Below are 25,291 nucleotides of genomic sequence, written 5' to 3' on the forward strand. Positions count from 1 at the left end.
TATAGTGATAGACAACAAGAAGAGCAAAACAATTCGATTTGTACAGTGCCTATATGGGAAAAAATTACAGGCGCTTGTTTGAACGATCATAAGTCTCGAGTGCAACAGGATACAGAGTTGGGACTTGTCTATTCATCAAGGTTTATTTTTGGCCAAAATACACCCATGCTATTTAACAAGCAGCTTAGAAACGTTTTACCACAACGTAACCAAACATACGTCCATATGTAACTCACATTTGCTTCATGATAACAAAGATAGTCTTACTCTTCATGAATAGGCAAATCCATTGGTATATTAGATATTTCAATTTGAGACTTCCTTCACTAAGTGTACGCAAAATTATTTATGTAGCATGCATTATATACCTAATGCATTTCAGTGGCATTTATCTCAAAACAGAATTACTTCTTTCCCTCACAAGATTAGCAGCAAAGTCAATTTCATTTCAAAGGCCCCTATTCAATAGCTACAAAGTCTGTATACCTACCAACTGTTTAATCTAGAGTGGGCTCTGCGACTTAAAATAAGCCTGCCGGTGGCAACTTTAAAGGGTAAGCATAATTTACCTTGGTCACAGAAAGGTTCAGTGCTATTCCAACTTCCATCATTCTGACATTTCCTATTATCAGTATCATTTAACACAAACCCACTATCACATGTATAAGTGCAAATGTCTCCAACATAATGAGCTCCATCATCACTTGAAGAACAATTCATTGTTCCATTACCAGGAGCAGTAAGGGGTGGACATGTAACTGCAGCATATAATTGATATAAACAAGACAAAAGGAGAATGTGCAAGTTTGCATGCATGCACACACACTATACACACACAGTCAGTCGGTCAGTCATCACATCAGTCAGTTAGTCCGTCCGTCCGTCCATCCGTCAGTCAGCAAATGGATAGATGGAGAGACTGACTGACCATATGCATGCAAAAGCACTCATTATTATGGTTACTGATTTATGTCATGTTTCCATTTGTTTTCTATAAGACATTGAAGAACATGGAATCAACTGCAAATCACAATACAACAATGTTTTGACCAGTAAGAGTCAGTGTCCACTGTACATACAAGAGTGAGTTAATAATATGTTGTTGGATTGCAATTTAAAACTGAAAACGTACAAATACACAATAGGGAAATTCCATAAAAGCACATGGTCAAACATGGTAAATCACATGGTCAAGTAATCCTATATACTGGAAACATGTTGCAATACTAACATCTCAGTGTATGTTATGCGAGTATTCGTGTATGTTGAATACCTGCACAAGTGTTGTAAAATTCATTATTGTTATTGTCCATCTGATTTAAAAGATTGAGATTTGTGGTCCGTAATTCCCTCTCAGTGCCACTGAGTACCAAACTGAATTCTGTGTCAGAGCAGTCGTTAGCAGCTGATTGCACTGAACCAGAGTGACACTCAAGTCGTCTTACAAGTTCACTACATGTTCAAGATGAATAATAACATATTATAGTGTGCATTATATACCTGGAGACTTCCTCAAAAGATATTGTCAAAAATACTTGAGAACAATTAATAATGATATCATCCACTGCCCAAGCTGGACTAGCTACAGTGTTATGTTGTACCCACCGGAAATGCACATTACTTGCTGTTTCATTTGATACAGTAAATTCTAGCTTTTCTAGTAGAATACTCTCTGTATACACAAAAGGACAAAATGTTATCTGTATCCCAATTTAGTATACAGTAAATTACCATTATATGAGCCGAGGGTAGTCCAGTCTATACCAGTCTTATATTGGAAATACACTGGATGTGTTAAACTGCCATCTACATGATCAGTGCCATTACAAAATTGTCCATCTTGAGAAATGTAAATGTTGAAATCTATTAAACTAGACAGGTACATATATGGAACACTGTACATGCATGATAGTCTCTAAATTCATCTATGTAACTGTGTAAATATTACATGTTTCAAGTTAAAGAGTCATTGCATGATGGATTGAGATGTTTGTGGTAGTAAACTTAATGAACCATGCATACAACATCAACACACATCATTAGTTGTAACAACAACAGATTCCTCAAAGCAGCCAATGATATTCATACAGGATGTCATAGATACTTCCTTACTGAGAAGCAACCTATCAAGGAATTGTAATATTATTGGTGACCACTAAACAATGGATGAATGGTGACACATTTCAACATGTCTGCGCTTAGGAGTAGACTTGAGAACATACCTATAGGGAACCCCAGAAACCCCCCTTTACAACCTATTATATATGCATACCCAACTCTCAGTATCATACACACTTCGAGCAAATGGATAGCTACATGCTTCAATCTGTATTGCATACACTAAAATTTTATGCAGTAGCTTTAATGACAACCATAAATTAGGGCTGAGCGATACTACCGTTTTAGCGATATGTCGCGATATTTTGAAAGTATCAATATCGCGATATTTTGTTATTAACTATCGTGATACCATGCCTGTACATTTTTGTCATTGAAAATCCATTTGTTATGCAGTGCTGGGCTAAGAATCCTTGTAAATGATTAAGTCCACCCATCTGGTTTCCCCTGCAGAGAGGTGTGAACACCATAACAACCTCAAAGCATGTGTTACAATAACTGTTACTGTAAACAATGATGATAGTGGCTAGTTTGCTATCACATATAAGGACTTACTGCAGGAATGCTGAGCAATATGCTATGTAGCACCAGCTTTGATTGACTTATTTGAAGTATCGTGAACTATTCAGTATCGTGAATAGTGGCTTTAGTATCGATCGTGATACTGAAATGGCAGTATCGCTCAGCCCTACCACAAATGTCTATATGTCATAAAATATATTATCAGCAATGTTTCCTTTCCACACACTGCCCAAATAAGTATACTTAAACCCCAGTGCATGGGAGTATCAAAGCGCCGCGCTGGGTTATAACTACCATACAGCTAGACAGAGCGGCACTGCTACTGTACGATATATTAGTTATCACCCAGTGATAACTAACTTATCACCCTGTTGCGGAGCCACTCAGTCTCTTTCGTGACATCATAATAACCGTGAATGGCATTGTTTACCGATGGAACAAACAGCCAAATAAGGAAATATTGATACAAAACACACCAATACAGCACTTAAAACTACCTAAATCTTACAAGAAAACTGTTAATCCTTTACACAATAACACTACAACTTACCAATACGATAGTTTAACAAATGTCAAGAATAGTACGTGACGATTTTTGTTCCAGCAATCACTCCCAACAGTCACTATGGTGAAGAACTAACTTCCTCTAGCTTCATCGTTCTATCTTGGACTATGATAGCCATTTGTTGGTCTTTATTTTTCTCTTGCACACCACGCGACACCACTATACCAATTTCTGACGAAGGTGAATCGTACCTGGAACCGCTGCTTCATAACACCGCCCTTCGCTACAGTTTAGTAGGCAGTATGTAGGTCTCTCTTGTGGCTACTAAGTAGAATCTCCACACAATTCGGACGAAATCTTGAGCACAGTGACAGGAACTCAAACCGGAACTTAATTTACTACCCGTAAACTTCTGCGCACTCCCATGCACTGGGATATAAAACAGTTATATCCCGTACACTCGGATGATATCATTGTTATTACACTCGTCCTCGGCTCCGCCTCGGACTCGTGTAATAACAATGATATCACTCTCGTACCGGGATATAACTATAACTCATGACTTCACTAACTTTTATATAGGATGTATGATGTGCTTGTGACAGCTGATCATATAATTCTTAGAAAATGATTTTATGGTTTGATGAGTATCATAATATGTGACCGGATCTTGGAAAATCTACCTTTTGGGCACAAGCAAACTTTTGGGAAAACTCAAATGAAAATTTCAACGATTGTTTAAAAATTGATTTTTTTTGCACGTTTAGATAAAGCAACTATTAAACCTTCTTGCTGTGAAGTTTCACACCCATAGCTTCTTTTTCCTAGGAGATATGGATGATTATATTAGACCATGTAGTAATTTTACATGCGTGGGACAACAATTAACTTACAAATTAGGTGATTTGTTCAGGTGCTGGAATGGCTAAAACTCAGTCTTAGACAATGATACATGGCATTTAATGGCAGAAAGTACCAAGAATACTTCATTAAACTATCAGAAATGTCTTTTAAGGTATTTTAGATGATAAGAATGGAATTATTACTAAACAAAGTGATTTGTCACCATTTGTCACCCTTAATCACTCACAGAACTCAATACATTACCATAAAAGTTAGTTTGTAATGTACAGGACAGCAAATTGGCCATATCTCAGGAATGCTTACAGATATTAAGCTGAAATTTTAACACAAGATAGATGAACATCCAGTACCTCATTTAAGCTATAAAACAGAAAATTGACCGATGTGCCTAAAAGGTAGGTTTTCCAAGATCAGGTCACATATAATCATAGACTTTGGAGGATAAGCTGGTAGCATTTCAACTATTTCTCTTTGTCATAGTTGATAGATTTTATGTGTCTAGCTATTTACGTATGCTATAAAAAACAAGTACACAAAAAATTGGAATTTTCAACTAGAGTAGTGAGCATAGCACATCTACAACAAGTATTGAAACAAGTTGGAGTAGTGCATGATATCAAATCACAGTAAAACAATGAGAAGTGCTATATCCCTGCTGTGTATTTCCATTATGATATCTTGAGCATGTACGGTAGGGATATAACACTCACTTATTATTGCTCTATCTAATGTAACAGCCTTCGTTAGCTGGAATTTGGCTGCCTTATATAAGGAGTGTGTTAATGGCATGGACGATAGATGACTTCATGCAGCAGACAGGATGGAATAGTCTAGAGTCTGAAACTGTAGATCATTATTGGGGTAGAGATGTAAGCCCAGTTCCTGCAGTCTAGAATTGGATGATGCACAAATGCATGAGAGTCAACCGAACTTTAATAGCTTCCCTAGATACATGGGAAACTATAGGGCAGCAAATACCAGGGTAATATAAAGTGGTGCTTCTTGGAAGTTGTAACACTTAAGATAACATAACTTGTTGACTCAAGCTTTCTTATAGTATGATTCTTGATGCCTATATATGGCATCCACACATAAATGAAACCTCAGTAATGAAATGATGTAGTTCCTATAATTCCACAACTTGTATTCTCCACAAATTGGAAGTGAAGATAATAATTCAATTAAGCCGAAGGCAGTTACCTTTTTGTTTGCAAACGTTTATAAGGACACATCAATAAGTTTCCAAATTTTTTGATATCAATCTAGTTTCTTATACACAACTCTCAGATTAGTTCAATGCATCTCCTCTTTTCATGCAAAGGTCAGCACAATGCTACTGATTTCATTGTGAAAGAAACTGAAATAACACTAACTAGCAACAAATTTTGGGGACATGGGTATAGCTAGATAGACACAGTTGTACTTACATGGGTGGATGTAGATAGGTGCTGCAGGTCTGAAGGTCCAGACTAGAACATACGCGTAGCCATACTATTATACTGTACAACCCCTCCTCTTGAAAAATAGGCCCAGCAAAAAGGTCGCAATTTTAAATTTTTTTAGTCCCAACCCGAAACCTTGACATTGTGTTATTTTTAATAACTGAAATGTCAATTTTTTTCAGTAGATCACGTTTCCAAAAATTTCCTGGGGGACACACATACACCAGACCCGGTCAGCGGCACTATCTTCGATTCGAATTCGCACATCTTGATCACGCCACACAAAGAAGTCCACTCTACCCAGATAAAAAGTCTCGCTATGGAACTGTCGTATGCACAGCCCAATCCCTGTCGACTCGCTGGATAACCAAAGAGCGACCTCGTTTTCGATATTGATGGACAATATAATGGCGTGACATACTATACAAACATACCAATCCACTGTTTCACCACGTTCTAGAGCGCCAACATAAAGTCCCAGTTCTATCAGTATTGCTACAAGTAACCTGCCGAGCGTCATCTCATCGCTGACCCACTTCTACGCTGTATCAATTAACTAACGGAGTTTTACTGACATAAGCCCCACCCTTCACTTTAAATTTGTATTCGTCTGGTTAATGGGTCAACTACTTCATTCGCAATTGACGTCATTTCTTCATCCAATGGAACGTGTTAATTGAGTGGAGAATAGAAAGAATGCATAGTTTGTCCCCACTAAAACAAAATTGTTTTGAATAAACAAAATTTCCTGTGATAATTCTGGTGAAATTCTATTCCTTTTTTCATCATGTAGCTCTCCAGCAGCTGAAAAGAGGCGCTCCGATGGCACTGAAGTAGCAGGTGCAGCCAAATAACGACGAGCTAATTTAGAAAGAATTGGGAACTCTTGAGTGTGCTGCGACCACCACAAATAAGGGTCGCCTGTTTTGAAGTCAATTATGGGCACACTTAAATATCTGTCCACTTCATTGGTAGTTGCAGAATGGTCCTCACTACTGTCATCTACAATTTCAGTAAAGACATCCAAAAGAATAGTACTTTTCAGAGGACAAAGTCTTTTTGATCCACTTGGTCCTTCAACTTCAGAATCAGTAGTGTTGTTTGAACCATCACTAAACAAAGACATTTCATCCAAAGGCATTTCCTTAATTGTTGCCTTAATGATGTTACCCGAAAAAAATTTCTGTTTAAAACGGGGGTCTAGAATAGTGGCCAAAACATAGAGGTTTGTTTTCCTCAATACCAGTGAAACGTGATTTTAATGAGTGTAGTAGTTCAGTCTTCATTCCACGGATTCCAACATCATCAGTGTTTTATTCTAGTGTCTTCGTCAAAATTCTTACGTATGGAATGATAACAGAGATTGACGCAAGGTCTGTAGAAATAGATCTGGTAATCTCTTCAATAGGACTCAAAATTTCAATGCACTTTCTCAAAACATCTAGCTGGTTCGATGAAAGTTGGTGGACACCACTATTTTCAGCAGCATAAGCTGCTAGAGCCATCTTTTGCTCCTGTATTGACTGTAACATATAAAATGTTGAATTCCACCATGTTGCGATGTCTTGCTTTAGCTTGTGTTGTGGAATGTCCAGGCTTTCTTGTATCCTTTTAAGATTATGTGCAGCATTCGAGGACCTATGAAAATGTCCTACAATGCTCTTGCATATAGTAATCATGTCACTGACTGCTCTCTGAGATAGTAAGCTATTATTAATCGCAAGCTGCAAAGAATGGGCAAAGCATCCGAACTGTGGGAGTGATGCATCACGCATGGCTTTTGTCATGTTACTTGCGTTATCAGTGACAACCGCATGAACTCTTTCTGGAAGCATGTCCCATTCCTTCAACATGCTGTGAATTTGTGCAGCAATGTATTCACCTGTGTGGGACTCTGTTAGGCAGTGTGCATTCAAAATGACAGAATTTCTCTTAAAATCACTATTAATCCAATGTGCTGTCAAACTGAGCAATGCGGTGTCATTAACGCTGTAACTCCAGGCATCTGTAGTGAAACTTACACAGTTTCTATCCATGAGTTCATTAGCACGACATTGAGTAGCATCAGCACTAGTCACCATTGTTAATGAACTTCAGAACCTCAACTTTCATACCTTTGTAGATCTTTGGAATGACGGTTTCTGTATAGTATTTCCTGCTAGGACACTGATAGCGGGGTTCAGGTGTTCTTAAGACTTGCTTAAATCCAACATCTTCCACTACTGAGAGTGGTTGACAATCGACAGCGATCATTTCGCCAATTTTACGGTGAACACGTTGAGCTTTGTGATCATTGATATCCCAAACTTTCGTTAGCTCTTGAGTTTCCGTTAAGGAAAGTCGTCGGTGTAGTGATCTTTTTCTTGTTTCTTTGGGCTGTTTAGGCTCTTGGTCTGCCTTTTTTTCCGAATACTCTTTGTAGACTTCTGGATGATTAGTTTGCAAATGTTGCACGAGATTACCGGTAGTGAACGACTTCGTTGTGGTGCCACCCCTTGCAACACACACCTGGCATTTGCCACACACGGCAAACTTACTATCCTCAGCGACGGAAAATAACTTCCCGAGGGGTCCGTAACGCAGTACTTAGATTTGAGAAATCTTAAGAAAGATTCAAGATTTTAACTGAGATTTGAAAAGATTATACAAGATTTTAAGATTTCAGTTAAGATTTGAAATACTTTTAAATGCTATGTTGTAGTGCTGTGGAGCCGTGTTCTGTGCCTGGTATGAGTCGAGGTACGAGTCTACTGAAGAGGCTACTCTTTAGCTATTGCAATACTGCATACTACCAGCAATAGAGCTTAGTATATGTGGCTAATTTGCCTAGTTAAATTTGCGGCTTTGCCCGCTGACACGTAGCAAGTTAGCCTATAGCTAATGGAACTGTTCCCAATGCATCTATACAGTTACCTCACATAGTAAGTAATCATGACTAAGAGCTAGCTCTCCTTGTAGTGATCTCAGTAGTGATGAGAAAATGCCTAGATCTTGAGTTGTACATACTTCATTTGTACTGAGCAACCAAGATAGTGACATAGCAAACTACTTCAGTGCTGGTCACCGTAGCTAAAGCATTCAATCAAATCAAATAGCCCTGCATGCACACATAAGCTCAGTAAATCTCACACTAGAGTTGGCAAAGCTATTATTAACTACTACTTTGCCCTAGCTTTTCATGCCACACATGTATAGCTGTATTATAATACTGTATGCATCAAATAATATGTCTAAAATCATCATGTTTTGCCATGTCCATGCAAGTTGTGTACATTTTAGCTATATCATTATTTAGACATCTCTTGCAACTGCTGACAGTTGGACTGCATAATTGTCTCGATAATTGTGTACAGGAACTTCAGCATATCAATGGTGTAGTTAACTTCAGCAAATGTGGAATAATATAATATCAAAGATACCACACAATTAGATTTTACACATAGATTCCACACTTATATATAATATAACTTATAGTGCAACTGTCTTTGAGACTGTCTACCTGAGTTAGCAAAGTGATATGGACATTGACCCATTGAGATATAAATTATAAGCTAGCATGCTTGTGTGTGTATTGTAAATTGTATGTATATACATACATACATAAACTCAGCTAAGCGAAGGTATCAGATGCGTTCATGCATTTCAAGGTATCAGATGCGTTCATGCGTTCAGCGCAAGTATATCAACTTCCAAACTGGTAGTGGATAGTTCCTGAGGTTGCTGCTCCATCTCCTGTTATCTTTCACTAAACAATAATAGATGAGATAGTAATTCAATCTGCTAGAATCTGTTCAGCTAAGAGTGTGATATCATTTGGACACATTACTTGCTGGCATGGTAGAGTTAAGCTTACACATTACATAGTGCATGTTGCTACATAGCTAATTATAATTGGACTAAGCTTTCATACCTGAGCTTAATGTTGTGGGATGCTGGCACAAGATACCAGTGCAGGAATATTCAAAAGCATGCAAATTCTTTGTAACCAAAACCTTAAGATTTCAGAGACTCCAGCCAGCCGTGTTGTGACTTGATCCACAGCTACATACAATCAAGACATGTGCTTATGGTTATGGAGCCATAGCAGGGATTATTAGTCTTCTCTGTATTCTTCTTGCCAGCATGTCTCTGACTCCCTAAAGGCTTTCAGTAGCCTTCACAGCTGAGGTCCCATATGAGTGGGATAACAAATTAAGCTACATAGCAAATATCACTACTCGTATCACTAAAAGCAGGGGTCCCACATGTGTAGCTAAACTTTTCATTTGCTGCATGAATGTTGGCTAGTCTATACTATAATATATCTAGAATATAGAGATTGAGATGTGTTGATTATAATTACTGCATGATGATTTTCAGGAATGTGAATATTGACGAGACGTGCTAGCTACTCCTGATTTAGCTAAAGAGCTCACTAAAGAGATATAGCTGTTAGCTTTTGGAGTTTTATCTTGGCTATTTATATATAGCTAATATGTCAGGAGCAATATGAATCCGTACATGCACCATGCTCACTCTTTTCACAGGTGTGAATTCAGTATGTAGACCCACCTAACAAAGATCCGAGTCAGGGTCACTAACTAGCTTGTACCAACGAGTTCGTCAAGTATAGCTAAGGGTTTCGCTACTTTCACATCGTTTGATGCCCTACGTAAAATTACGTAACAACACTGCGCTATAGGCGCTTTTATAAAATAAGCACACTGACACGCTTTATCAAACCTCGAGAGAGTGACAGCAGCCAGTGGCCTGTGATGACGTGCTACTAAGGGGTCTGCCAGGATAACAGAAGTGAGTTATGTATGCATGAGTATGTATCACATCACCACCAAGATCACCACTGTTTGCCTGCATGGTTGTAATGTTTTATGCTACAATGCTATGAACAGAATTCTTAACATAGACATGGTGATAATTCCTTCAGTCCACATATATTTCAACTTGCCTTGGTCAATTATAGTAGAGGGGCAGAGGCTTAGATTGTCCCATGCAGTTGCAGTGGTGTTGATGGTTTTGCAGTGTTGGTAGTTGAACTAGACCTACAGAATCCCCCCCCCCCCCCCCCCCCCCTTCCCCTTAGAATTGCCTGTGAGCATAACTACGTAGCTAATGGATAATACTATAGTACAATTTCTGAAACAATATTAACTGTAAATTTACAACAGAAAAATTTTTACAAAAGTAAAATTCGGTGACAAATTGGTTAATTTGTCCAATAAGCACCTCAAAAGTCAGTGTTTAGACCTGTTATTTTTTGCTTTTCGTCAAAGCTGATTAATAATATTGTGAATTCTTCAAATTTTTCTTTCGTCAGTACTTCCTGTTGTATCTGTAAAACTTTGTTAAAAATCTGCATACCTAATCATCTGTGCAGCACTGTCTGCTGACAGTTAGTGTGTGGGTCATGCCATGTTATATATTACTCCACCATTACTGAAGCTCAAAGCAGCCACTAAAATCAATTTATTGTCATGCACAGTGCTGTATAAGTTGAGTAGCTGTATTGCTTGATTAAACACCTTAAATTAATTTTTAATATTTCATTGAAGTAGTTAATACAGAAATATTGGCATTAAATTACATTTGCAATCTTTGCTGATAGTACAGTCTGGTGCAAGGTTTTGTATCCTGCCCCATGTTGTGCGTGCAGGTAACCTTTGTTATTTTATACAATTAGGCACGAGCAGCTGTTACTTCATAACATAAACACAATGGTCTGCTTATGTTGGGACTGGTGGGATACAGGGAATTGGGGGATTCACCCATTCACCATAGGGGACCTGCAATATATTAGTACAGACTGTCCCAAAATTAAGTAAACTCAAGAGGGTTATCATTTCTGCCATTTGTTATCCAGCGTGTGCAAGTTCAACTCTTGCTCGTGATTAGATATAATTGAATCACTCCAGTCTAACAGTTAAATTCCAAGTACATTTACTGCAAAAATTAATGGTGTTACACTGCACACAATCAGTAGAGTCTGGGTTAAAAGACAAACCAGGTGAATCGCCTCAGTTGGTAGGCATCAAATCATCCTCCATAATCAGTAGCAAACAAATTAAGGTACAGCAACATGTGTGTGCCTTCAAAATACCAACTATACTGTTTCAGTATGTACTAAATTGAAATTGTTTACAAGAACTTTGTCCTGTACACTGTCATTGTAAGGCATACCCACAGAACGTGGACCATGTCAGCATGTCCAAGTGTGAAGTAATTTATTTAGCTGGTCTTGAACAGCGATAATTCAGCACGTGCACTATTCTCTTTCCCTACATCTGGACCCTTTCCCCTTTCACTAAAGGCTTGAAACATGCCATTACTATGTAAAGCTGCTCCTGTACAACTGTAACTACTATATTTATTAGACTGAAATGTTGTTTTAAAAAATCCATTGCTTTCGTATCATGTACAGCACAGCGTGTTTTGCACTGCTAGGGACATTAAGTACGTATAGGCTTCAGATGAAGTGATTCAATTCATGTGTGGTAACCCAGGGGTTTAAATCAAAGGTAAAGTGCAGTTGTGATTCTGTGTACAGTGAATATGTATGGGGTTTGTTGGAGAGTCAACTACAGAAAGGTTATGAATAATACTTAATGGTGAAATCGTACTTGGAACAAGTAATGTCCCCTCTGTTGGAGAAGCGACAAGTTCCTGGTGATAACAATCTGACTGAGTGTATAAATGATATTTATGAAGTTGTAGATAATGACACTCTTGAAATGTCTAAACTTACATGAACATTATTGTTAGTGTCTCTGTTGATTATGCATCCCCCCTCTGGATGCATCAATAATTACAGACTGTCCAGTATAATAAATAAAGACATAATGGTTTGGTTCCAAATTCAGAAAAGAAGACCAAATGGTGTGTTTCCTAGTACATATAAAACAGTAAAATTGTCAGACCACATAGGACATTTGAAATAAAAGCTTCAGGGTGTTTTAGCAGGTCAAGCATTACTACGAATAAGCCACATTCCATTCATAAATTATTAGGGCTACCATCTGAATGTAATAGAGGTAACATACTGTACATGTTCTGTTACAGAAAGAAGTTACGGTAATATTGGATCTACTATAAAGATGTGATAACAAAGGGTTAGTTATTTGTAAATAAAAAGATGTGATATTTAAGCAACAATAATATGATCAGTTACAGCATGTACATAAAACTTGAAACAAAAAGTTATTGAGCGATGTACCACAGTGTAGCATCACACTATTGCAAATGCTGCAGCTCTTCAGCAAAAAAAGTCACCCTTGATGATAGAGTTCTATGTACAATATGAGGAGATACTGGCCAATTTCACCTGCTGTGCGAATAGTCATGACTGACCCACAATTAGACGATGACATCATTGCTACCTACATTAACAAAAACAAACAAAACAATTACTATTGTATTTCACTTTACAGAGCATGTCTAAAAAAACTTTGCAAAATGACATTTGTATTAGGAGAACGGCAGAATTCTACATGGAAAGTCACTACTGTCATCAAAATGAAGAAGTGAACACATACATAGCTACAGAAAGAAACTCAGTCATTACTGATGACATTACTGATGTGCGTAACATGCGTATGTGGGTAAAACCCAGTGGGTTTTTCCCTGAATCATCTTGGTGCTGGATGGTTCAAAATTTTTACGTTTTGATTTCTTGTTGCTAGCCCTCACTCTCCATTGTTGTATTTAGTCTTTCATTATATTCTATTCACTTATGAATATAAGTTTTCAGGTAGTCGTGCTCCTGGACTTACATATGGTTATTGTCTTGTATCTATGGTTACTAAGTATGTTGTTGGTTGTTTGGCAACAATGATAGATAGCCTGCTACAGTTGCTAGTGGTGCAAAACCCAGATGTTATAGATTACAATGGGCAAACAGGGTGTGGGTTATTTGGAGTATGGTGGAGGGGGTTAGACTGTGACTTCAGAATCACCTGTTTAATTGTAGTGCTAGGCTTATAAAACAAAACACTAGGGGTATCACGTATCACTTACTAAGTCAATCTCAATCTGTGATTGTGGTCAAACTCACAGTCAACAGTCAAGACTACAAAATATCACTACAGTGGGAGATGGGAAGAGGTGTTAAAACTCACAGTTACCTATAAATAAATATTAAAACTTACGAGATAGAAAAACTTAAAATGTTTCAAAGCTCTGTAACAATTTCAATGATGTATCTTTCACAGTTGTAGATCAGAGGGGTAAGACAAGATCACGTGCACTACAAAGCACTAACAAAAATATTTTATTAAACCATAGTCATACTACCTGTTGAAAGTAATAGATCATACAACAACGATTGTATTGTAGTCATTGATGCCTACTGTTACTGTTGACATAGAAAGTCATGGGACAAAGTGGCAGTAAAGAGGGGTCTGGGCATACTCCCCAAGAATTTTGAAACATAAGTGCCATGGAAATGATTTTAGAGAATGAGTGAGATCTGGAAATAATTAGCAAGCTGAAGGGACAAAATAACTATGTATATAATTATGTGCATGAAAGCATTGATTTGATGAATGTGTTGATTTTCAGTTTATAGTGAACTGTAAGAAAGAAATTAAAACTAGTAAGGTAATTTTTAATCAGAGTAGTAGACCATGAAAAAGAAAAAAAATTGAAAATGGCTATCTCAAGATGTATCTTTAGACTTTTAGTCAAATCCCTGTGGTAAATTGTAAAAGAGTTAAGAGGTACAATACGTAAGTATACTTTCCTGTAGTAAACCTGGCTATTTTGTCTAAATTTTAGAACTAGCCCAATCACCATTTGCAACTAGCCAAAAGTCATTTACAACTAGCTTTTTGGCCACAACTAGCCTCCCTTTTTAGCCCTTGCCATAACAGCAGCATCTTTCCAATCATGAATCACACCACTATGTACAAGCAACAAACTAAATAGAGCAAAATATATATCAAGCCCCTTCCTCTACTTTTTGTACAGGGTCTATTCAGTTCACATGAAATACTTTAAGTACTTGTGCTACATTAATACACATTCACGTGGTCTTGTCCTACTCCCCTGGTTATATTGATAGGATGTATTAAGAAAGTTTAAAGCACAGGACTGGTGTGTTTGGTAAATGGATATAATAAACCTAAATAGTTTCAACACTTAAAGTAACAATGAAGGTGTACGGATTTATATCTAGCTGGCTCACATGGCCCAGACAGCAGCTTTCTTGGTTTACTATAGCTAGTTATACTAACTTTTAAAAATGCTAATGGCCACATTGGATGTGGCCAGGGATGAAAACCTAACAATTAAGCCTAAAACAGCAGACAAAATTTCAGGAAGATGCATTCAAGTCAGGTCAAAAGCTGTAAGCCAAAGGCTAAGGTAAATTTTGTCTTTGACGCAGATCATCCAATAGTGAGTGCTTGTGTGACACCCCAGTGAAACAAACGAACACTAGGTCCCTATTAAAAGATGGTCACCAGTAGGTTGAAATATCCCTGAAGTAAATTATCACCATGCTTGTGCTAAGAATTCTGTTCATAGCATTTTTAAAACAGTACACTCAAGGATAATGGAAGGTAACAGAGATGATGTGATACATAATGCATACATACCTCTGTTATCCTGGCAGAGCAATTAGTCGCACATCATCTTCAGTCATCACAAGACTGACTGCTGTCACCCATTGAGTTTGACGTGTCTCAGTACTTTATCAATGTGCCTATAATGTAGTGTTGTTACATAATGGTATGTAGAGGTGCATCAAACAATGTGAAAGTAACAAAAACTGTTTCAGAAATTGTAAGATTATGTGAGTTTCAGACCCTTGGGAAAGAGGCTACAGTATTATCCATTAGCTACAGTTATGCTATTCCTCTAGTAAAGAATACTTCAACTACGAACACTGCTGCAAAACCATCAACACCACTGCAACTGCATGGGACAATCTGAGCCTCTTCCCTTACTATAATTGACCAAGGCAGGAATATATCTGGAGTGAAGGAAATTGTTACCATGTCTGTGTTAAGAGTTCTGTTCATAGCATTAATAGCGGTATTGCAGCATAAAACATTACAACCAGGCATATTAAAGTGATCTTGGTGGTGATGTGATACATAATGCTGCATACTTTACTTACCTCTGTTATTCTGGCAGACCCCTTAGTCACAGATCACTAGCTGGCTGCTGTTACCTCTCCCCATTAGATTCTATGTATCTGGTTTGATAAAGCGTGTCCTCGCGTGTTTCAGTCAGTGCTTAATAATTATTTTATTAAAGCGCCTCTAACGCAATGTTGTTACGTAATTTTACGTGGGGCATCAAACGATGTGAAAGTAACGAAACCCGTATAGCTAAAGGTGTTGCGAAGAAGAAACAACCTTGGAACAACTGGCTATATCTCTGGCAATATACGTAGACTGCAAGAACCCAATAATCGCACAGTACACGTGGACGAACAGGCCTAGGTGCAAGACAGCCGCAAGAATACGTGTTAAAAAGCAAGAGCTTGAGTAAAATATCCAAACGTTTACTGAAATTTACTAACAAAAAGATTAAGATTTGATTGTGGTAGTCTCAGATTCAAAGATTTCAGCGAGATTTTAAAGATTGTAAAAGATTGTCACGAAGATTAGGAAGATTTTAAAGATTCCACGGATTTTAATGGATTTTGCAGATTTCACAGAGATTCGGAGATTTGAGAAGATTCTAGTAGATTGCATGGGGATTCCAAGAGATTTGAATCTCGAATGAGTTAGATTTAAAGCGTGGCGGACCCCTCGGAATTTCCACATAACAGATGTTTTTCTCTCGCTGGTCGCCATTTTCACAGAACAATCGCAAATTACAATGTATCCGGGCGTGCATAAATCACGTGTGCATATACTGTATCGGCTCATACAGTACAATTTAATCCGATACCAATACCGATGTGCTAATTTAGTGCCGATAATCGGGTTTTCCGATAACCGATCCGATTATCGGTGCAACTCTAGTCATAAACCTTTTGTTAAAAAAAAAGAAGAAAAACATTAGCTACAGTAAACATCCATTACAGGTGTTCCATTGCCTGTGTCAAGTCACTGATCAAGTCATTGACATCCTCCAATCCAACACTACAAAAGAAAGATAAAGAATAACATTACTAGTTTCACCAGAAAGGTGTTGTCTACTGTAGCTATACGTAAAAGTAGAAAACTTAGGTAGTTGAGTACTCGGATGAAAAATCTCATATTGCTAATTATTGCTGGATTTGGAGGAAAAGTTGCAGAGTGATCTACAAAATATACAAAATTTTCCACCACAAAAATGTTTAGTATCACTTGTCACTATGGTTTAATGCTATCAGATATCATGTTAAGGGATGCTGCTATAAAAGTGTTGTTTGGAATATAGGATATGCAGGGGCGGATCTAGGATTTATAAAAGGGGGGGGCTAACTCAAGGTACTAATCTCTTGGGTAGAGGTGTGTGAAGTACACTTCCCAGCATGCTTCGCATGCTGGAACTAGGGGGGTCTGGGGGCATGCCTCCCCAGGAAAATTTTGAAAAATAGATGCTAAAATACTGCAATTTGGAGACATTTCCACATAAAATTCATAATATTTTCTGCCCATAGATATTTTATATACTGCCTTTAGATTATAGGTATGGCTCTCTGAAGCATTTTGCTAATGGAAAAGTTTGGGTAGATACAGACAACCAAATACATGATGCACCCCTCTCACAATTGCACAACACTGAATAGGTGCATGTTAGAATAATAATGTTGAAAGTGGAAAATTTTGAAATTTGAACAATACAAGATTGAATCTGAGAGCACTTTCAATGGAAATTGGGTACCTGAATTAAGTATTGCCATACATATTATTAACTACACAAGTTGATGAATGAAGCCCTTTAAACAGACCAATGCACTTCATTGTATGTATAGGTGCAGGCAGATTTGGAAAAATTCCATAACAGAATCAACTACATGTTTCCAGTGAATGCTCTATTAGAGTAGTTAGCTGACTGCTCTATTAGAGTACCTCGATCTTGTACACCTCCAATGCTGATACGGGTCCTTGTTGCATAAACTTTAGCATAAATCCACTGATAATATCTTGGAAAGATGTTTATAAGGTGGTTTTATGAGTATTTGTATTATTAGTGATCATATAATTATGCTAAGACAAAATTTCATTATAATACTCAGCATATTGATCAAGTAAAGCCTAAATATGAAGGGGGGGGGGGGGGGGGGGGGGCTTCAGCCCCCAAAGCCCCCCCCCTGGATCTGCCCCTGATATGTCATGAATACGCTTTCATGGAACACTTATTTACTCCACAGATAATAGTATTATCCAATTACTCAAGCAGCCTCTTGGTGTGTGGTGCACATGTGTATTTTGTGTGTATGTGTGCGTGCGTGTGTGTGTGTGTGTGTGTGTGTGTGTGTGTGTGTGTGTGTGTGTGTGTGTACATACAGACACTCACGTGTGCATGTGTGTGCTAGTACACATGTCCCTGAGCATTACAAGTAGCTACAGACATACACATGTGCATACCTCAGTCTAATCAACCCATCAGTTATTCCACCCTTTTTTCTTCCCTCTTCATCCATTAACTTTCCAGAGTTAGTCATTGAGGCAGGGAGCTCTATCAAGCTACCCGTGCCCCCTAGTGACACAGCAAGTGATATCAGCTTTACACCCTGCATGTCATATATAACAGATTGTATTAGAAGCAACAGAAGAATAATTTCTTATGATACCTAATTAGTACTCTACAGTACAAATGACTTGTGATTGAATTGTTAGCTCGCAAACTTCACAAACGTAGCTGGTATGATAGGTAGGGCTGAGTGATACTACCGTTTTAGCAATAAATGTGACTGGATCTACGAAAACCGTTCTTATCGCCCAAGACAGGAAGTTTGATTTTTTCACACAAACACAAAGCTTAATGAATGCACTATCAAGTTTCACTGCCACAGTCGACCAGAGTAAAGTGGTCTGGTTTTGCTGGCTGCTTTTCTAGAGCACAGTGGCGAGCCGTACGAGTGGTCTGGGGTCTTGATGGAGCCCTGGCCAACCAGGAGATGGCTGTGTGTGGCTGTACAGCTCTGTGGTGTTGGACAATGACTTGTGCTGTAAATTTCCTTTCATTTTAGCCAGTTCTGAGCCCTGAATGGCCTATAACTTGGCCTAATTCATCCCAGCACGTCTCTTTTCAATTTTTGAACACCATCTTGCCCGCCTTCCAGGGCCCCCGCCTCCCACCCTTCTGGAGCTCGCCTGATACAGACAACCTCGGTTTAAAAACTATCTAAAATGGTGGGAAACTTAGCTGTTGACTACTTCTTCAGTGGATGATCAGGAAAGGTAAGAAATTGTTGTGAAACGTGTGAAAATTTGGTATGCGTAGCTACCACCATTGGCCAGCTACAACACACAGAATATTTAAAACCGACGTTTCTCGATACTTTTAAATGGGCGATAAGACCGGTTTTCCCAGAGACAGTCACAAATCGCAATATTTTGAAAGTATCAATATCGTGATATTTTGTTATTAACTATCATGATACCATGCCTGTACATTATTGTCATTAAAAATCCATTTGTTTTGCTGTACTAGGCTCAAGAATGGGAAGTTGGAAAAGGCAGATACATGTATGGTCGGACGCGGACACAGACATTTTCAAAAAGCACTTTTACATGTATATAACAGTTATTTTTCATACCTAATGCTGTTTTTTACAGCAGTCTTCACTTCCAGACCCAGGCGTTGATCGTGTCATAGCGCTTATCCATTTATAAGCACACGTGCAAAGGACTAGACCAGCACTCCACAGCATGCCAAAGACCATATAGTGTTATACACATGCTCTAAAGTCTAATACAGAGTTATATAGTTGTAGAGATTAACTTGTATTCCCCATGCAACTTAGCTTAGCAGGCCAAATCCACAATCTTACGCCTTTTAGTATAAGACGCAGGCATTTATACCGAATGTTGAGGGTTTCAAGGACCTGGCCTACGAGATTAGGTTGGGATATGCTAGATTAATCTCTGTGACTCTGAATTAGATTTCTAGAGCACGTATACAACACTATATGGTCTTTAGAGTGCTAGTCTATCCTTCGCACAAGCGCTTATATATGGATAAGCGCTATGACAAGATCGATGCCTGGGTCTGGAAGCGAAGACTGCTGTAAAAACAGTGTTAGGTATGAAAAATAACTGTTATATTAATCTAAAAATGCTTTTTGAAATGTCCGTGTCCGTATCTGCCTTTTCCAACTACCCCTCAAGAATCCTTGTAAGTCATAACCTGGTTACCCCTGCAGAGAGGTGTGAACACCATAACATAACTTCAAAGCATGAGTTACAATAACTGTTGTAAACAAGTTGACTGTAGCTAGTTTGATGCACTTTCTGCAGGAATACTGAGGAATACACTACGTAGCACCAGCTATGATTGACATATTTGTAAGTATCGTGAACTATTCAGTATTGTGAATAGTGGCTTTAGTATCGATCATGATACTAAAATGGCAGTATTGCTCAGCCCTAATGATAGCATGATACTGATATATAAAGAGACCTTCCAAACATACTCATGTAATTTGATCTATTCAGCAAAAAAAACTTGGTTTCAGCAAATTAGAAGTCAGATGGCTTCAAAAGCCACTTCCCACCATCTGATATTACATGGTCACACAAACCATAAATGGACGTACCTCATGCAAATCATACACTACGATAGTAACTGTATACTGTAGGGTTTCCAACTCAAATAGGAAGGTGCTTCCTTTTGTTGTTTCTGGTGACTTTCACAAAGACTGACCTTTAAGATAAAGCAAACAAGTGCTAATTTATTATTGGATTGCTTGTAGCATTGAGTATCAGCATAAGTTTAACACACGAAAACATACAAAAGTGGTCATGTGACCAAAAATATTGTAATAGTTAAAATTGGCAGCTTATTAGAAAATCATTGTATTTAGGGTGACTGAAGTCACAATTAGTGTATTTTCTTACCTTATATGAAGATTTCTACATCTTGTAGTGCTATATAGCACATCCTTTATTGCTGTAATGGGATTGTTGGCCACGTGACCACTTTTTGGGTATTTACAGTTAAAACTGCATTGATATTGAAAGTAGCAAACAATTAAATAATATATAGCACTTGTTTGTTTTATCCTAAGGTCAGCCTGCACGAAAATTATCAGAAACAATGAAAAAGGCTGTGGCATCATCTTATTTTGCAGTGGAAATCCTACATGAAGGGATTTTTGGTCACGTGACCGCTTTTGGACATTTACATATGTTAAAATTATGCTGATAACAACTGCTGCAAACATTCCAATAACAAATTAGCACTTGTTTGCTTTATGTTAAAGGTAAATCTGTGTGAAAATCTCCAGAAACCACATAATGAAGTACCTTCCTATTTTGAGTGGAAACCCTATGTATAGTAGGGACCACAAAGGAGTAGGCATGGCCCACGAAATAATATCACCCAAAAACCAGCCTCAATTTTCCCTGACGACGATGAGGTAGTATTGGTTAGGTAAAACTAAGCCCAAACAAGCTTTCAAATCGACCCGAAATGCTTTCAACAAGTTGCTACGGAATTTTAAAAAAAAAATTATTTGATGGAATTTTCTACTGACTGAGTAAGCAAGTAACTGACTGATGCCTTCAGACAAGCGTAACTCGATAACGGCTAAGGCTACGGGTTTGATTTTTTCACTGTTTGACGTCGCTTTGGCCCGACAGGTGCCTTTTGGCATACCACAGTGCGTACAGTGCATTCTTCATGGACTTACCAGTGTCCTTCTTTGTGTCCCATTCATCTTTGCTGACAGCGATGCACATCCTTTTTTCCATTGTACCTTCTTGCACTGGAAAGCCTTAATACAAAATGTAACACTGACACCTCAGATCAAAGGAATTTCCAGTGGATAAATTTGCCATGTGTACCAAAGGTGTCAATTTGGCGGTAGCACATGATGGCTTCTCTTCGCAACGGAAATCGTCCGTATTTTTCATAGTAGCTATTTTGATTGCAGAGGTGCTTTTCAAACAGTTCTTGATTCGTACTGCTGTGTAACGGGTTGAACATAGCCGACAGTGAAGCGTAATGAATACTTCACTTTTCAGACGATAATTAATATAGATGGGGTGCGTGCCACTATTTCTTTTGTTGTGCGTGGATTGTAGAGGTGCTTTTCGAACAGTTCTTGATTCGAAATGCTGTGCAACGGGTTGAACATAGCTGACAACGAAGCATAATGGATACTTCACTTTTCAGACAATAATTGATATAGATGGGACGTGCAGTGCATTTCAGATGCGGTATGCTTGGGTTCACCAGTCTTAATAAAATTATTTACAAAAAAGGTTAACAAACAAGTACATGAAAAATTTGGAATTTTCAACTAGAGTAGGGACCATAGCACATCAATAAAAAGTACTGAAACAAGTTGGAAATGCACAGTAGGGATATAACACTCCCTATTGTTTTACGGTGATTTAATATCATGGACTACTCCAACTTGTTTCAGTAGTTTTTATCAATGTGCTATGGTCCCTACTCTAGTTGAAAATTCCAATTTTTTTTGTGTACTTGTATAAGTATATACACATATGACTACTACAGTAAAACCTCCACTTTACGACTAAATAAGACCACCTCATGACCATTACCATAACTATATTACAAACACATAGTTCCCAAACACAGCAAAGGTATAGTTTGCATTTCACCTAACTCCATAGGTCCTATTAAAAGTGGCCTTGCTGTACAAATTATGAATCTATCTCATGCACTAAGTAATAAATCTACTGCAATGGACTATGTAATAACAGTGATTTTATTCTTACAAACCTCTACTAGTTTACTGCCAGCTTCCTTTCCTCCGACTACTTCAAATGATATCATTCCACTGAAATGCTTCATTTGTTTCTTGGCAATTGTGTGGTGAGGATGAGACTCAAGTCCTGGGTAGAACACTGCCTCTACCTGCAAGGTGATTCAAGTGAATGGTAGCAATAGATCACCAACACATCTACACAGTACAAAATGTTATAGGCAAGCTACTTATTTGTTTCAACAGCAAGAAGGAAATGTTGCAGAGAAGGTTCTCTTTTGATAGTAAGATTTTTTTAGGGGGAAAATATTTCATGAATTACACTATCCAAAATTTCCAGGATGGGAAGGAGGGGGATTATTGTTTCTTGAGGATCTTTTATGCATTTATGATACTCAAATAATGCCAAATTACAAATTTTGAGGAGGATGTTTTTTTTTAGATAGCTACTAATCTATGAAAATTGCAAAAAAAATCCCCCTAAAAATCCCACTATAAAGAATCAAGTCACCACTACCACAGTTGTAATGTCTAATAGTATATAAAAGCTTTGGCCTTAATACAGTGGGATAGCACTTACAATATTGTACATAGAGTTGGGAGGTATATATTTAGTTAACTACTTTTTGGATACCAAAGTGGTTTTCTACAGTACAATACTGAAAATTAATTCCAATTTTTATGTAGCAATTAGTTTTTTTTTTTTGTTTTGTCATTTAGCAGCCCATACACAACAGACAGACCTGTTACAGACCTGCCACAGAGTACTGTAATGTCTCAAGCATCTGTAACAGATCTGTTTTAAACAACATAATATAGTACTCACAGAGTTGGCTCCAATTTACACTATCTGTTGAAACCATGTGAAAACTCTGTGGGATGATATAAGGTGTGTAGTGATACTGTAATGATATATGGTGTGCAGTTTCTGTAGTGATACTCATTTGGTCTTTTAGATGAATATTGTAAACTGTTGAATACCCAGAAAAAAAAGTTATGTAGAGCAATTCTGGCTTTCCACAGGATAGCAGAATCTTTGACAAAGTTGTCTTTACTAGTAAGCTAGCAATGCGGTGGACTGAAATCCTTGTACATCTTACTAGGGCTTTGCTGCAGAAGTTTACACTAAGATGCATGAAAGCCTAAACATTTGGTTATGGCATATAAAGTTTATGGTTTTTCAGTTAAAATTGTAATTTGATAGGTTTATTGAAAAAACCTCTCAATTACATAACAGGCTGAAACGTTGGTAACCTGCTAAAGGAAGTTTGAAAATGATACGAATGGTACATGTTTTGCCAAGACAATGTCACACAATACAACATGTTACATGACATTGTATGTACATATCACCCAAATGAAGAATGTTGATTGATACACCCTAAACTACAGTGAATATAACTTTGCTGTATGATATGTTGGTACTATCATCATGGATGACTCCCTACTCAGTAATAGTTATTTTTGTGCTACCTTTAGACATGCCATCTGTCTTCTACAGATAGTTCTTTGAAAAGAAAAGTATCAAGCATACGGGCTCTTTGTGTAGGACTGAAATCTGACTACATACTGTATTATCTCAATGGTTGTGTAAACTTTGCACAAGCCATAATTTGTGTATTATGTTTTAAAAGTCTATAGTGACTCTAAAGCTCTGTAACAGGTCTGTATCAGATCTGTGATGGACCTAATTTCCGTGCTGCAGCAGACATGTGGCAGCTATATAACAGTTTCAAATACAGACTTGTCATCAGCTTGAAATAGGGCCTACTGTAACCGGCCTGTAACATATCTGCCTGTTCCATATGGGAGTGGCCATATATGAATACAAGCCCCACACAGATGCAGACAAGCAAGTATAACTGTAGCAGTATATTCACCAGCCTTTATGCTGGTTTGTTACTATTGGGTACTTCTAACCATATTTTGTAGTATAGCTTTGTAATTTTATTCGTATAACTATACTAATAACACAGGTGTGGGTGTAAGTACAAATCATAATGTATCTAACTTTTAGTAAGTGAAGTATTTTTCTCAATACCATACTGTTCCTCAACAATGCAATACTGCCCATCTCTAATTTAAAAATATGATATGATTTGTTTAATCTAGTATGTGATATCAAGTGAAAGTTTTTTGCTCTTACTTTTGGATGTTTCTCTAGAAATCTTGCAATAGCTAATACATTTGAAGAATGTCGTTCCATTCTAATCGGAAGTGTCTTTAAACTTCTATGAAGTATGAACGCATCAGACGGCGACTGTCAGATAACAAACACTAAACAGCACTTCATCATTACACCATCAGTTCTTACTAAACTAGATCCTAATAGCACCACATACCAGTCTGCCTTCTTATATAACTCCTTATTACAAAATGAGAGGCATCCGGCTGTTATATCAGAATGGCCACCAGTGTACTTTGTGCTGAAAAACAGTATTTAAATACAGTAGAACTTTCATCTGTTGTTCTTACCAACTGTGTAGTGATATATGTACTCCATATTTCAGTGGTTGCTGCACATATACTGATCCAAATGTGCCATCAACTACAGTTATTAATTGGGGATGATGCTGAGCTAACTTTCCAAATGATTTCAGATCCAGAATTGACATCTTGCATGGGGTTGCAGGGGGTTTCAACATACACCATCTAATAGTGGAAGATCTGTAAAGTGAGTGTCAGAAACTACTACAATATGATCACACTTACCACATTGACAGGCATTCTCACAGAGTTCTCTAGTTTCAAATTGGTTAGCATTTCCTTCACATCCACCATATGTAAAGGATTCACATCTTTGTGAAGTTGAGTTGTAAAACCACCTAGGAAAAGCTGCTCTGTAAGATCCAATTACAACAGGCAGGCTGCATAGGTCTACAAGTGAACAAACATAGCTGGACATAATTATATGGTGCAGTAATTGTGCACATTACCTAGTCTAATAGACAGTTTACCAACTATACATGTAAATGTTATAGCTATAATATTATGGAAGCACGTACC

At 37.7% G+C, this 25,291-nt stretch overlaps 2 protein-coding genes and 1 pseudogene across 11 annotated transcripts in view; 1 reads left to right on the forward strand and 2 right to left on the reverse strand.

The window, feature by feature from the left end:
• The window catches only part of LOC136265201 (uncharacterized), a 31,197-nt gene extending 23,155 nt beyond the window's left edge, over positions 1-8,042 (reverse strand). For 2 of the 5 annotated variants that reach the window (XM_066060042.1, XM_066060041.1), the window contains exons 1-5: positions 5,886-8,041; positions 1,732-1,871; positions 1,501-1,672; positions 1,274-1,452; positions 570-758 (exon numbers count right to left, since the gene is read on the reverse strand). In XM_066060042.1, coding sequence (XP_065916114.1) covers positions 570-758; positions 1,274-1,452; positions 1,501-1,672; positions 1,732-1,871; positions 5,886-5,971 — 766 coding nt within the window. In that variant the 5' untranslated portion in view covers positions 5,972-8,041. Of the gene's footprint in view, positions 1-569; positions 759-1,273; positions 1,453-1,500; positions 1,673-1,731; positions 1,872-5,885 lie in introns of all 5 variants that reach the window. The other 3 variants (XM_066060043.1, XM_066060044.1, XM_066060045.1) reach the window with 3 other exon arrangements.
• LOC136265214 (uncharacterized) overlaps positions 1-25,291 on the forward strand; it is a 272,681-nt gene that overhangs the window by 178,681 nt on the left and 68,709 nt on the right. The gene's annotated exons all lie outside the window — the stretch shown is intronic.
• Positions 12,543-25,066, reverse strand: LOC136263704 (L-methionine gamma-lyase-like; annotated as a pseudogene).

Source organism: Dysidea avara, chromosome 8 (genome assembly GCF_963678975.1).
Source record: "Dysidea avara chromosome 8, odDysAvar1.4, whole genome shotgun sequence".
Classification (NCBI taxonomy): domain Eukaryota; kingdom Metazoa; phylum Porifera; class Demospongiae; order Dictyoceratida; family Dysideidae; genus Dysidea; species Dysidea avara.